Source organism: Notechis scutatus, chromosome 4 (genome assembly GCF_049901735.1).
Source record: "Notechis scutatus isolate UNSWTSFEM ecotype Mainland chromosome 4, rNotScu1.2, whole genome shotgun sequence".
Taxonomy (NCBI): domain Eukaryota; kingdom Metazoa; phylum Chordata; class Lepidosauria; order Squamata; family Elapidae; genus Notechis; species Notechis scutatus.
In genome coordinates this window covers 9,047,199-9,059,540 of record NC_142012.1, presented here as the reverse complement: position 1 = coordinate 9,059,540, position 12,342 = coordinate 9,047,199, and the positions used below count along the sequence as shown (strand labels likewise).

General features: G+C 43.8%; 1 protein-coding gene across 1 annotated transcript in view; it reads right to left on the bottom strand.

Annotated features, from left to right (window-relative positions):
* Positions 1-984: 984 nt before the first annotated feature.
* The window catches only part of SDAD1 (SDA1 domain containing 1), a 33,637-nt gene continuing 22,279 nt past the window's right edge, over positions 985-12,342 (bottom strand). The window contains exons 17-21 of the mRNA XM_026676468.2: positions 11,618-11,750; positions 9,079-9,179; positions 3,735-3,925; positions 3,452-3,536; positions 985-1,254 (exon numbers count right to left, since the gene is read on the bottom strand). Of these exons, the coding sequence (XP_026532253.2) occupies positions 1,000-1,254; positions 3,452-3,536; positions 3,735-3,925; positions 9,079-9,179; positions 11,618-11,750 (765 nt within the window). The 3' untranslated portion in view covers positions 985-999. The remainder of the gene's footprint in view (positions 1,255-3,451; positions 3,537-3,734; positions 3,926-9,078; positions 9,180-11,617; positions 11,751-12,342) is intronic.

Below are 12,342 nucleotides of genomic sequence, written 5' to 3'. Positions count from 1 at the left end.
ACAACACAGCCAACGACCCAGGAGATTACAGCACAAGACCCAGGATGTCAAAACAACAGAACTCAGAAGGTCATCACACAGCCCATTACCCAGGTCGTTACAATACAGGAGGCTGATAGACACACAGCCAATACCTCAGCCACACATGTTCTTAAGAAAAAGCCAGCCAATCTGCAAACATCAACTCCATCCACCAATCAAGAAATGACAACATAGCCAACCTCCCCATCAGTATATATAGGGAGACAGCAGCTCCGATCATGCTTTGCTCGCACAAGCATGAAGCCGAAAGCACCAGCCTGAAGATGGTGAGTGGGACCTCGTCAAAACGTTGCCAAATACTCTCAATCTTACACGGGAAAAGACCCGAACACGGCAAGACCTGCATACCTGTACCCGTGAAAATCTGCTAAGCAGAATTTGACTGGAAGTTATGTACTATATTGAATGTTATTTTAAAGGCATAAATTGAAGTTTAAATAAGAGTTGAATGAATAAAATTAAAAGATATAAAGGTGTCATACTCCAATTAGTCACTTCAGGGGAAAATTTGTTTAATGAGAAAAGATAATACGAAATTGAAACAGGACAAACAAAAGTATAAATATAATGATTGGAAAAACATTGAAACTTAGAAAAAGATATATAATTGAATTTAGATACGAGATAATTAAAAATAAAGTTGAGAAAACCAAGGGAAGGGAAAAATTATGGAGAAAATGTTAAAACAATAATAAGATATGAAATAGAACACATAGATGAATATGAAATTGAGTTTGTGTCTGTATGAAGAAGTGACAACCCGGCATCATGCTATTCTCAAAAAAAAGATGTTTTATTTGTATTATGTTTTTGTGAAAACCCAAATAAAATTTATATTTAAAAACAAAAAACGACGGTGGGACCAACTGAACGGCCGCAGTGATTCAACTTAACAACAGTGGCCCCAGAAAGTGTGCAAAACGGGACACAACACTCACTTTAACAACTTCTCTTGCTTTAGCAACAGAAATTGGGGCTCAATGGCGGTCGTAAAGCGAGGACTACCCGTATTGGGGGATCTTTTTTTCTGATAACCAATGGCCAACTTGCCTGCTTCTCTCTAAAGGAACGCTTGTTTTTTGTCCGGACATTGTGACTGTATCGCATCATCATGAAATTCTTCTGCTTTTTCTTCTCTTTGTTTGTGGAGCTGGCATAAGGGTTCAGCTTCGTTTTCTTCTTCACAAACTCTTTTCGGTCGGTCTTGCCAGCCTAAAAAAAAAAAAAAAAACACGGGAGGGAAGAAAAGAGATGTAGCCATGCCAGGCTCTTCTTATAACCCACTTTGCTTTTCTCCCTTGGCTTTGAAAAGCACAAATGTGTTTTATCTTTAAACACGCAGAACGCCTTGCAGGAGCAAATAAGGAAGCTCACAAATTAAGTTGTAGCTGCGCTGTGGAAATGCAACACCGTAATAAGTGGCTATATTAGCAGAGAAGGCCTGCTGCGAAGTACCATCTGCCATGGACTTATATTTAGAGTAGAGTAGAGTAGAGTAGAGTAGAATAGAGTAGAGTAGAGTAGAGTAGAGTAGAGTAGAATAGAATAGAATAGAATAGAAGAGTTGGAAGGGACCTTGGAGGTCTTCTAGTCCAGCCTCCTGCTTAGGCAGGAAACCCTATACCACTTCAGACAAATGGTTACCCAACATCTTCTTAAAAATCTCCCTGTTCTGACCCAAACCTTGTTCCAAGGAAACAAACACCAAACACAGGTAATAGCAAAAACTTTTAATGATTCTTTATGAATTCTGTTCCTTCCCGGTTAAAAGGCTGTTTCAAACTAACTGTCTCTGATAAGAACAAGCCTTGCCAAGGTTGCGGAAGGCTGCCAAGAACACGAGATAAAGTTACTAAGAAATATTTCAAACACAAAGAGTCTCCAAACACCAACCAAGATAATCTGAATGTCCACAAGGCTTGAGTGCAAAAACTTCTTTGCTTCCTGCAAAGAACTCCGGTTTCTCAGCTGGCTTTTATCTCTTAAGGGAGGGGCCATCACCTTGCAGCCTTACTCCCAAGTTGCCCGTGCTGCTGCAGCTGCTCTTTCCTTTGAGCAGCCCTGCACACATGCCTCCACAATCTCTGAAGGCAGCATTCCACTCCCTGATGGTCCTGGCCCCAACCCTGCATCACACACAGGCCCCTCATCTGAGTCCTCGCTCTCCGAGACCTCAGCCGTCCACACCTGCTACCGGCGCACAACACTTCCAGTGTTGGAGGATTTACAACTTCTGGAGGCAAATCGTTCCACGGATTAATTGTTCTAACTGTCAGGAAATCTTCTCCTTAGTTCTAGGTTGTTTCTCTCCTTGATTAGTTTCCACCCATTACTCCTTGTTCCGTGCTCAGGGGCTTTGGAGAATAGCTTGACTCCCTCTTCTTTGGGGCTGAGATATTGGAACACAGAAGGCAGAGGAGAGGAGAGCAGTGGAAATCTATGGGCCGGTCCTCAGGACGGAAGAGCCACCGCTGCTAGCGAAGACCCACCCTAGCTCTGGGGATAAAAGGCAGGGGGCGGAGATGAATGGCTGTGGCAGACAACTATTCATCTGTTGTGGTTCGCTGGCAGCAGGTGCAGATGGCTGAGATCTCAGAGAGCGAGGACTCAGAGGAGGGGCCTGCGTGTGATGTATGGATGGGGCCAGGACCATCAGGGAGTGGAGTGCTGCCTCCAGAGATTGTGGAGGCTGGCAGCAGTGATGAAGAGGCCCCCAAGGAGCCTGTGCCAAGTGTGCGTGTGCGCAGGGCTGCTCGAAGGAAAGAGCAGCTGCAACAGCACGGGCGACTCAGGAGTAAGGCGGCAAGATAATGGCCTCTCCCTTAAGAGATAAAAGCCAGCTGAGAAACTGGAGTTCTTTGCAGGAAGCAAAGAAGTTTTTGCACTCAAGCCATGTGCACATTCGGACTATCTTAGCTTGTGCTTGGAGATTCTTTGTCTTTGAAATATTTCTTGGCAACTTTATCTAGTGTTCTTGGCAGCCTTGCACAACCTTGACAATGTTCGTTCTTATCCGAGACAATTAGTTTGAAGCAGCCTTTTAACCGGGAAGGAACGGAATTCGTAAAGAATCATTAAAAGATTTTGCTATTACCTCTGTTTGGTGTTGTTCCCTTGGAACAAGGTTTGGGTCAGGATATCATCTCCCCTGCTTGGACAGACTCATGAGAGAGAGAATTTTTTTTGCCGGGGTTGCTGAAGCTCCTACTAAAGGAATCGTTGATTTAATTTCAGAGGGTTTGTCGTGTTTGGGGAGCTGGGACAGAATAGAATAGGCAGAGGGAATATCAAAATGGAGATAGGCAAAAAAAAAAGATAACCGGGGAAAGGCCGATTGAGCTTTTCACACATGCTTTTTGAACAACTGTTGCCAATTTAAGTCTGGCATGTTCACACCCACACAACTCACCAGCGCTGTGGCTAATCTTGTCTCTTTATCAGACCGCGGTTTTTTATGGAGGTGTTCGATGTCTCTAAGCGATAGCAGTTCCCCCCTGTAAAAGATCACAGAGATGCTAACAGCCGGGAGCCAAAAAGAAAAAAAAAACATTCCTTCAAGAGAAGAAGGAACTTGAGAGCCATTTTGGGTCGTGCTTAAAGCATGAGAAACCGAGAGATCCCGAGTTTTGCTGGTCTCCCTCCCTCAACCCTCAACGGAAGAGCCCCTCGCTTTCGTATCCAGGGCTTCTCACCTTGATTCTTCATCGCTGTTTATTTCTATGTTTTTCCTCTTGGCTGCCTTGCCAGGGGCAGACTGGAGCTCTTTGCTCAGCTGAGCCAGCCGGATTTTCTGAAAGTCTTCTTGAGTGAGAAGGCGGCTGCTACTGACTTCCGTGGCCTTGACCTTCCGTTCCTCCACTGGCATGCTTTCTATCTTTTTAGCCTTGTGAGGGAAGAGGCAAAACAGGGGAGGCCTGGAGACCCTTCGGGAGCCTCAGGCAACGTAATTTCATTTTAATGGATGACGATTAGCGTACATTCAAAGTGACAATAAAGTATTCCATCCCATTCCATTCCATTCTATATTTTCTATTTTATTCTATTCCTATTCTATATTCTCTATATATTCTATTCTATTTCTATTCTATATTCTCTTCTATTCCAATTCTACATTCTCTATATATTCTATTCTATTCCAATTCTACATTCTCTATATATTCTATTCTATTCCAATTCTATGTTCTCTATATATTCTATTCTATTCTATATTCTATTCTATATTCTATTCTATTCTATTCTATATTTTCTATATATTCTATTCTATTCCAATTCTATATTTTCTATATATTCTATTCCAATTCTATATTCTCTATATATTCTATTCTAATTCTATATTCTCTATATATTCTATTCTATTTCTATTCCATTCCATTCCAATTCTATTCTATTCCTATTTCAATTCTATTTTCTATTCCATTCTATGATAGATGAAATCCAATCCCTTCTTCACTAAGAACAGATAGTCCTCGACTTGCGACCACAATGGAGCTCAAAATTTCTGTCGCTAAACGAGACAGTTTTAAGAGAGTTTTGCCCCTATTTTATGACCTTTCTTGCCACAATTGTTAAATGAATCACGGCAGTTAAGTTAGTTACACAGTTACTGCCAGATTCTGTAACAGCTTTGTTCCCTATGCCATTCATCCGGTAAAATCACAAGGTTCTGGTTTTTTTGCTGAACTAGACTGTATGGTTTCTCTGTGTCATACAATATATGTGGGTATATGCATAATTTTCTTTTTCTTTCTTTCTTTCTTTCTTTCTTTCTTTCTTTTTCTTTCTTTCTTCTTTCTTTTTCTTTCTCTCTCTCCTTCCTTCCTTCCTTCCTTCCTTCCTTCCTTCTTTCTATTTTTGTCATGTTTATGTAGTATATATTGGTGGTGGTGACCCTTTGAGAGCTGCATGCAACGAAATTTCATTTCAATGTAGGCCGGTAAGCGCGCATTTAAAGTGACAATATAGTTATAAAGATTCTAAAATTAAAAGTCTAAACAGCTGTTAAGTGAATCTGGCTTTCTCACTGACTTTGCTTGTCAGAAGGTCACAAAAGGGGAAACCACATGACACCCCCCCCCTTGGGACACTGCAACCTGTCATAAACTGAGCCAGTTGCCAAACATCCGAATTCTGACCATGTGACCCCAGGAATGCTGCAACTGTCATAAGTGTGGAAAAAACCCCGATCAGTCACTTTTTCCAGTGCCGTGTGAATGTTCGCTAATCGAAGGATTGTAAACTACCTGCATGCTGAGAAAGTTTCGTAGCAGTGAATCACACCTACACAACAATGAGGGACTATTGGCAAGCGAGCATGCTTGTGAACATCACCCTAGAGAATGTGCCTGGCTGCCATGCCCCCCACCCACCCCCAACCCCGAGTCTGAATCTGCAGGGGAAGAGAGATGGAACAAGTGCCAAGAGAGATTGAGAGGCTGGCTCTGTTGGCCTTGGAGGAAACTGGGGAAGGGCGGACTCCGTCCAGGCAAGGCTTTTCTGACTTTCCCTGAAAATAATGACCTGCCCTGAAAGTAAGCCCTAGACTTTTACACAGGTGCAAAAAAGCCCTACCCCCCAAATAAGCCCTAATTAAGATTATTATAAGCCCTAGCCCCAAATAAGACCTAATTAAGATTATTATAAGCCCTAGCCCCAAATAAGACCTAATTAAGATTATTATAAGCCCTAGCCCCAAATAAGACCTAATTAAGATTATTATAAGCCCTAGCCCCAAATAAGACCTAATTAAGATTATTATAAGCCCTAGCCCCAAATAAGACCTAATTAAGATTATTATAAGCCCTAGCCCCCAAATAAGACCTAATTAAGATTATTATAAGCCCTACCCCCAAATAAGCCCTAATTAAGATTATTATAAGCCCTACCCCCAAATAAGCCCTAATTAAGATTATTATAAGCCCTAGCCCCCAAATAAGCCCTAATTAAGATTATTATAAGCCCTAGCCCCAAATAAGACCTAATTAAGATTATTATAAGCCCTACCCCCCAAATAAGCCCTAATTAAGATTATTATAAGCCCTAGCCCCAAATAAGACCTAATTAAGATTATTATAAGCCCTAGCTCCAAATAAGACCTAATTAAGATTATTATAAGCCCTAGCCCCAAATAAGACCTAATTAAGATTATTATAAGCCCTAGCCCCAAATAAGACCTAATTAAGATTATTATAAGCCCTAGCCCCAAATAAGACCTAATTAAGATTATTATAAGCCCTAGCCCCAAATAAGACCTAATTAAGATTATTATAAGCCCTACCCCCAAATAAGCCCTAATTAAGATTATTATAAGCCCTACCCCCAAATAAGCCCTAATTAAGATTATTATAAGCCCTAGCCCCCAAATAAGCTCTAATTAAGATTATTATAAGCCCTACCCCCAAAATAAGCCCTAATTAAGATTATTATAAGCCCTACCCCCAAATAAACCCTAATTAAGATTATTATAAGCCCTACCCCCCAAATAAACCCTAATTAAGATTATTATAAGCCCTACCCCCAAATAAGCCCTAATTAAGATTATTATAAGCCCTACCCCCAAATAAACCCTAATTAAGATTATTATAAGCCCTACCCCCAAATAAGCCCTAATTAAGATTATTATAAGCCCTACCCCCAAATAAGCCCTAATTAAGATTATAAGACCTACCCCCAAATAAGCCCTAATTAAGATTATTATAAGCCCTAGCCCAAAATAAGCCCTAATTAAGATTATTATCCCTAGCCCCAAATAAGCCCTAATTAAGATTATTATAAGACCTACCCCCAAATAAGCCCTAATTAAGATTATTATAAGCCCTACCCCAAAATAAGCCCTAATTAAGATTATTATAAGCCCTACCCCAAAATAAGCCCTAATTAAGATTATAAGCCCTACCCCAAAATAAACCCTAATTAAGATTATTATAAGCCCCACCCCAAAATAAGCCCTAATTAAGATTATAAGCCCTACCCCAAATAAGCCCCAATTAAGATTATTATAAGCCCTACCCCCAAAATAAGTCCCAATTAAGATTATTATAAGCCCTACCCCCAAATAAGCCCTAATTAAGATTATTATAAGCCCTACCCCCAAAATAAGCCCTAATTAAGATTATTATAAGCCCTACCCCAAAATAAGCCCTAATTAAGATTATTATAAGCCCTACCCCAAATAAGCCCCAATTAAGATTATTATAAGCCCTACCCCCAAATAAGCCCCAATTAAGATTATTATAAGCCCTACCCCCAAAATAAGTCCCAATTAAGATTATTATAAGCCCTACCCCCAAATAAGCCCTAATTAAGATTATTATAAGCCCTACCCCCAAAATAAGCCCTAATTAAGATTATTATAAGCCCTACCCCAAAATAAGCCCTAATTAAGATTATTATAAGCCCTACCCCCAAAATAAGCCCTAATTAAGATTCCCCCCACTCCAGAGTAATCGGGTAAAAGTTAAGCTAGGATGGGGATGAGGGGAGGTTAAAGCTGCCCTACTACTTACCTTTGGACAGTTGTAGCCAGGCCTCGCACACCCCAACACCTGCCTTACTGGCCCATTTCTTCTGCACCCGGCAAGGCTGGCAAGGCTTTTCTGAAGGCCTCTGCAGCTGGTAACAAAGCTCTGGATCGATCCAGAGCTCTGTTATCGGCTGCAGAGGCCTTCAGGAAAGCCTTACCGGCCACAGAAGAAGTTCCCGAAGGCCTCTGACAGCGAAAAGGAAGCCGGGGGCGACGCACACAAGTGAGGTTAGTCAGTGGACGACATCCCCCGAAAATAAGACCTGGTGCCTTTTTCGGCGGCAAAAAATATATATAAGACAGGGTCTTATTTTCAGGGAAACACAGTAGTAAGGCAGGCAGACGTGGGAGCGCTCAGGAGAAGAGCAAAGGACTACCTCTTCCTGATCTGAGAGCACGGAGAGAAGAGAGAAGGCGAGATCAACGTAGACGGAGCCGGCTACGAAGGGAGGAGAGTGCCCCACCCCGTTTCACAAGGCACACCTGGGGACTGAGATACAAGGTGGTGCTGGTGGGAGGGGCATTTGTCGGGAACAAGCATTGAATCTGTGGAGCCTCGGGTGCACCAGGAGATTGCTGCGCCCTGTCAGAGCAATTGCTGTCAGGGCACAGCAATCTGAACGTCTGAACACAGCTTCACTGAACTTCTGGCTCTGGTTACTCTTTGGGCTAACCTGGATTATTGGACGGCTGGCCCTGGTTGCTGTTTAGTTAACCTGGTTTACTGGACTTAGCTTGCAGCCAGAGGCTTCTGAAGGTGCGTGTGAGAGTTTTGTTCCAGGACTTGTAGTGAATCAGTGGTGGTATTGTACCGGTTTGGCCCAGTTCTACCGAGCCGGTAGTGCCGATGAGGAGCAGAGACCAAACTGGTTCTCTCTGATGTTCTGCTATTGGGCCCACCTGGGCTCCCATACTAACCGTTATGTCCTGGGAGAGTGCAGGATTGCAAGAGGTGACACAAGACGCCTCTGCGCCTGCACGAAGCGTGCGTTTGGTGCGCGCAAAGCGCGGCCATCAAGCCACACCCACCGAACTGGTAGTAAAAATGTTTGAAACGCGCCATTGTAGTGAACGTGGGAACATTTGGGGGCCCAGTTGGGAGCCTCGGTGGCGCAGTGGTTAGAGGGCAGTACTGCAAGCTACTCCTACTGCAATTTGACAGATCGAATCCCACCAGGCTCAAGGTTGACTCAGCCTTCCATCCTTCCGAGGTGGGTAAAATGAGGAGCCAGATTGTTGGGGGGCAATAGGCTGACTCTGTAAACCTCTTTTGAGAGGGCTGGAAAGCACTATAAAGCGGTATATAAGTCTTAAGTGCTCTGGCTATTGCTAATAAAGGGGCGGCTGGAACTGCCCGCTGTTTGTGTTATCTGTGTGCCGTGCCCCGGGCCATCACACTGGTCAACACATCCTGCAACTCAAGCCCAACTCAATGAGCTAGGAACTTGGCAAAGAATAATTATAATCCTAGAGGAAAAGGTTTGGCAAAAACATATAAGGAGGAAAGACCACCCTACTATCTCCTGCTGTTCTTCATCCGAGGAGTGATGCACGTCCACCCATTCTCCCTTTTCATCGTCTTCCTCCTCTTCGCTGCAGCTGGCTGTCTCCCACCCATCTGTAAAGAGGTTTTTTTTTTAAAAAAAAATGTGAGCAGTGCAACAGAGTTGGAAAAAATATTTTAAGAGAGTTGTGTTTTTGCTTTCTCCAAACCTTCGTTAAGGACAAGTGTCAGCCCAAAGGCTACAACGGTCACTATAAGGTTTATGGAGGCCAATATATCTTGCATTATCAGAATTGGTTTGTGAATCATGGTTATTACTAATTGCTTTCAATTTTAAATCTGCCTATCTTATCTCTGCTTTTTACTCGTGCAGGTAGTCCTGGAGTTACGACTGTAACGGACCTGCCCGTCGTGGTTATTAAGTTGTAAGCAGTGGTTTTTTTTGCGCTGATCGCCAAGGAAATACAGGTAGTCCTCAACTTACAACAGTTCCCTTAGCGAGCGTTCAAAGTTACAACGGCACTGAAAAAAGGGACTTGTGACCCTTTTTTTTGCACTTATGACCTTGGCCACATCTCCATGAACACGATTCAGGTGCTTGGCAACAGGTTTATATTTACGACCAGTCAGGATTCCGGCAGCTACCCCCATTTAAATCATGAGACTCGAGCCAAACTTCCAAAACTTAAAAAGGATTTATTGGGAGTTAAACTGTCCGGCACTGCCTGGGTGTAGCTGACTCTGAGACATCTAATTCATTGTCACCCTTGAACCTGGTTTTTCCCCACCCCCTGGGTGTATTCATATTCTCCAATGGGACACATCCATAGCCAAGAGTCATCAATCATGCTCTCCAGTTAGAATTTTGCATGGCAGAAACTTTGGTCACCTGGTTACCATCTTTGAAAACATTTATGGAATGCAGTTTCAGTTTGCAAGCTGCTGTACTGCTCCCCCCCCCTCTTTCTATTGACAACTCTAAAAAGACCATAGAAATATTTTATGAGTTGACACGACCGTTGCTGTGTCCCAAGGTCATGTGATCACTTCTGACAAGCCAAGAGAAGGGAGAAGCCAGGTTCACTTAAACAACCAGGTTGCTGACTGATCAACTGCAGTGATTCACTTCACAACGGTGGCAAGAAAAGGTCTTTAAAATGGGGCAAAAGTCACTTAACCAATGTCTCGCTTAACAACAGACATTCTTGGGCTCAATTGCCGTCGTACGTGGAGGACTACCTGTCCCTTCTGCTGCGGAAGTGAAACAAATGGTTTGCTGGGGGCGTGGTTTGCCCCAAAACTGGAAATGCTAGTGGTTTGGCAAAACTATCGTAAAATGAGATCACAACGCTGCCAATGCGAGAATGTTGTAGTGCGGTGCTCGCCAACTGGCGGGCCACAGCCCACTGATGGTCCGCAAGAAAATTTTGGTGGTCCGCAGAGAAATGTCCCCCCCCCCAAAGCAATTAATCCAGGCTGCGCGGGAACACAAGGCTGTGCCGCCCACATGGCCCGTGGGAACACAAGTCTTGTGTCGCCTGCATTGCGAACAACACGAGGTAGTGAGGGGAGGGGGGAAAGGGCAGAAGGGGGAACTTGCCCCACTCGCCCCATGTGCCTGGCCTGGCCACCGGGCTGCTTCTTTCCGCCTCTCTCCCTCCCTCCCTCCTCTCTCTCTCTCCCACCAATGTCAGCAAGCCACCATCAGTCAAAATTCATATTAGTGGTCTGCGGGATTTAAAATTATGAGTTTGGTGGTCACTGAGGTCCAAAAGATTGGCGACCCCTGTTGTAGCGTGTCCGAAGTGCAGTCACGACTCCCCCCCAGCGGTCAAACTTTGGATCCATGTTGGAGGTCTCCCCTCTCAGGTCCGTTGGGACTTTGGTTGTTAAGTCAAGGACTATCTGTAATTATACCCATTATGGCTAGCCCTCAGCTTACGACCACAATTGATGGTATGTTGTTAAGTGAATGTGCCCTGTTTTACGACTTTCCTCACATTTGTTACGTGAATCACTCCACTTCTTAAAATTAGTAACATGGTTACGTGAACCTGGTTTCCCCGTTGACTTTGCTTCCCAGAAGATCACAAAAGGGGATCGCCATAACTCCGGGACCGTCATACATGTGAGTCGGTTGTCAAGCATCCGAATGTAAAGCGCATGACTGTAGGGATGCTGCAACTGTCCTTAGGTATGAAAAAATGGGCCTTTTTCAGTGCCGTGGTAACTTTGAAACGGACACTAAATGAACCATGATAACTCCAGGACTACAACCTGTGTAATTTTCCAGCTATTTTGTACACCTTTGTGTACACGATGCAGACATACCGATCAGGATAATGTTTTCTGAATATGAAAGTGAAATTTCATCCACAAAATCTTTTGAACTCTTCTAACAATATCATTAGCCTTTAAGACACCGTAAGATCCCCTTATACACCTTAAATCAGGAGTATCCAACCTTGGCAACTCGAACACCTGTGGATTTCAACTCCCAGAATTCCTAACCAAGAGAAGCAAAAATGGATGGGTGCCAAACTCAAACTGACCTCCTTCTTCTTCGAGGTTTTTGTCTCCTTCCTTCTCGAGCTCCAGGATTTCAGCTCCAGGAATATAATCTTTGACATCCAATTCTCCGTATTCATGGATCTTGGCTTCTGATGTGGCTTCTGTTGGTTTACCCTACAGATAAATCGACGATAAATGAACGTGTTCTGACCCAAGCCTTGTTCAAATCAAACAAACACAAAGTATATATAAAAGCAAACCTTTTTAATGCGGTGCGGTGAATTCTGTGCATTTGCAGCCTAGAGTCATTCAAAGCTAATTGTCCCAGATAAGAGCAAGCCCTTTCAAGGTTGCAAAAGTTTCAAAAAACAAACCAAGAGTACGCAGGGCTTCAACGAGGACTCCGAACAGGAAAAACTTCTTTGCTTCCTGCAAAGAAGCCAACCCCGAAGGCTAGCTTTTATCCCTTATGGGAGGGGCCATCACCTTCCAGCCTTACTCCTGAGTTGTCCGTGCTGCTTCAGCTGCTCTTTCCTTCGAGCAGCCCTGCGCACACGTGCACTGAGCGCAGGTTCCCCGGGGTCCTCTTTGTCACGGCTGCCAGACTCTACCACCTCGGAAGGCAGCACCCCACTCTCCGATAGTCCTGGCCCCCTCCCTGCATCACACGCAGGCCCCTCGTCCGAGTCCTCAGCCGTCAGCACCTGCTGCTGGTGAACCACAACAGAACGCTACATCCAACTGAGATATTTATGTCTTAAAAAAC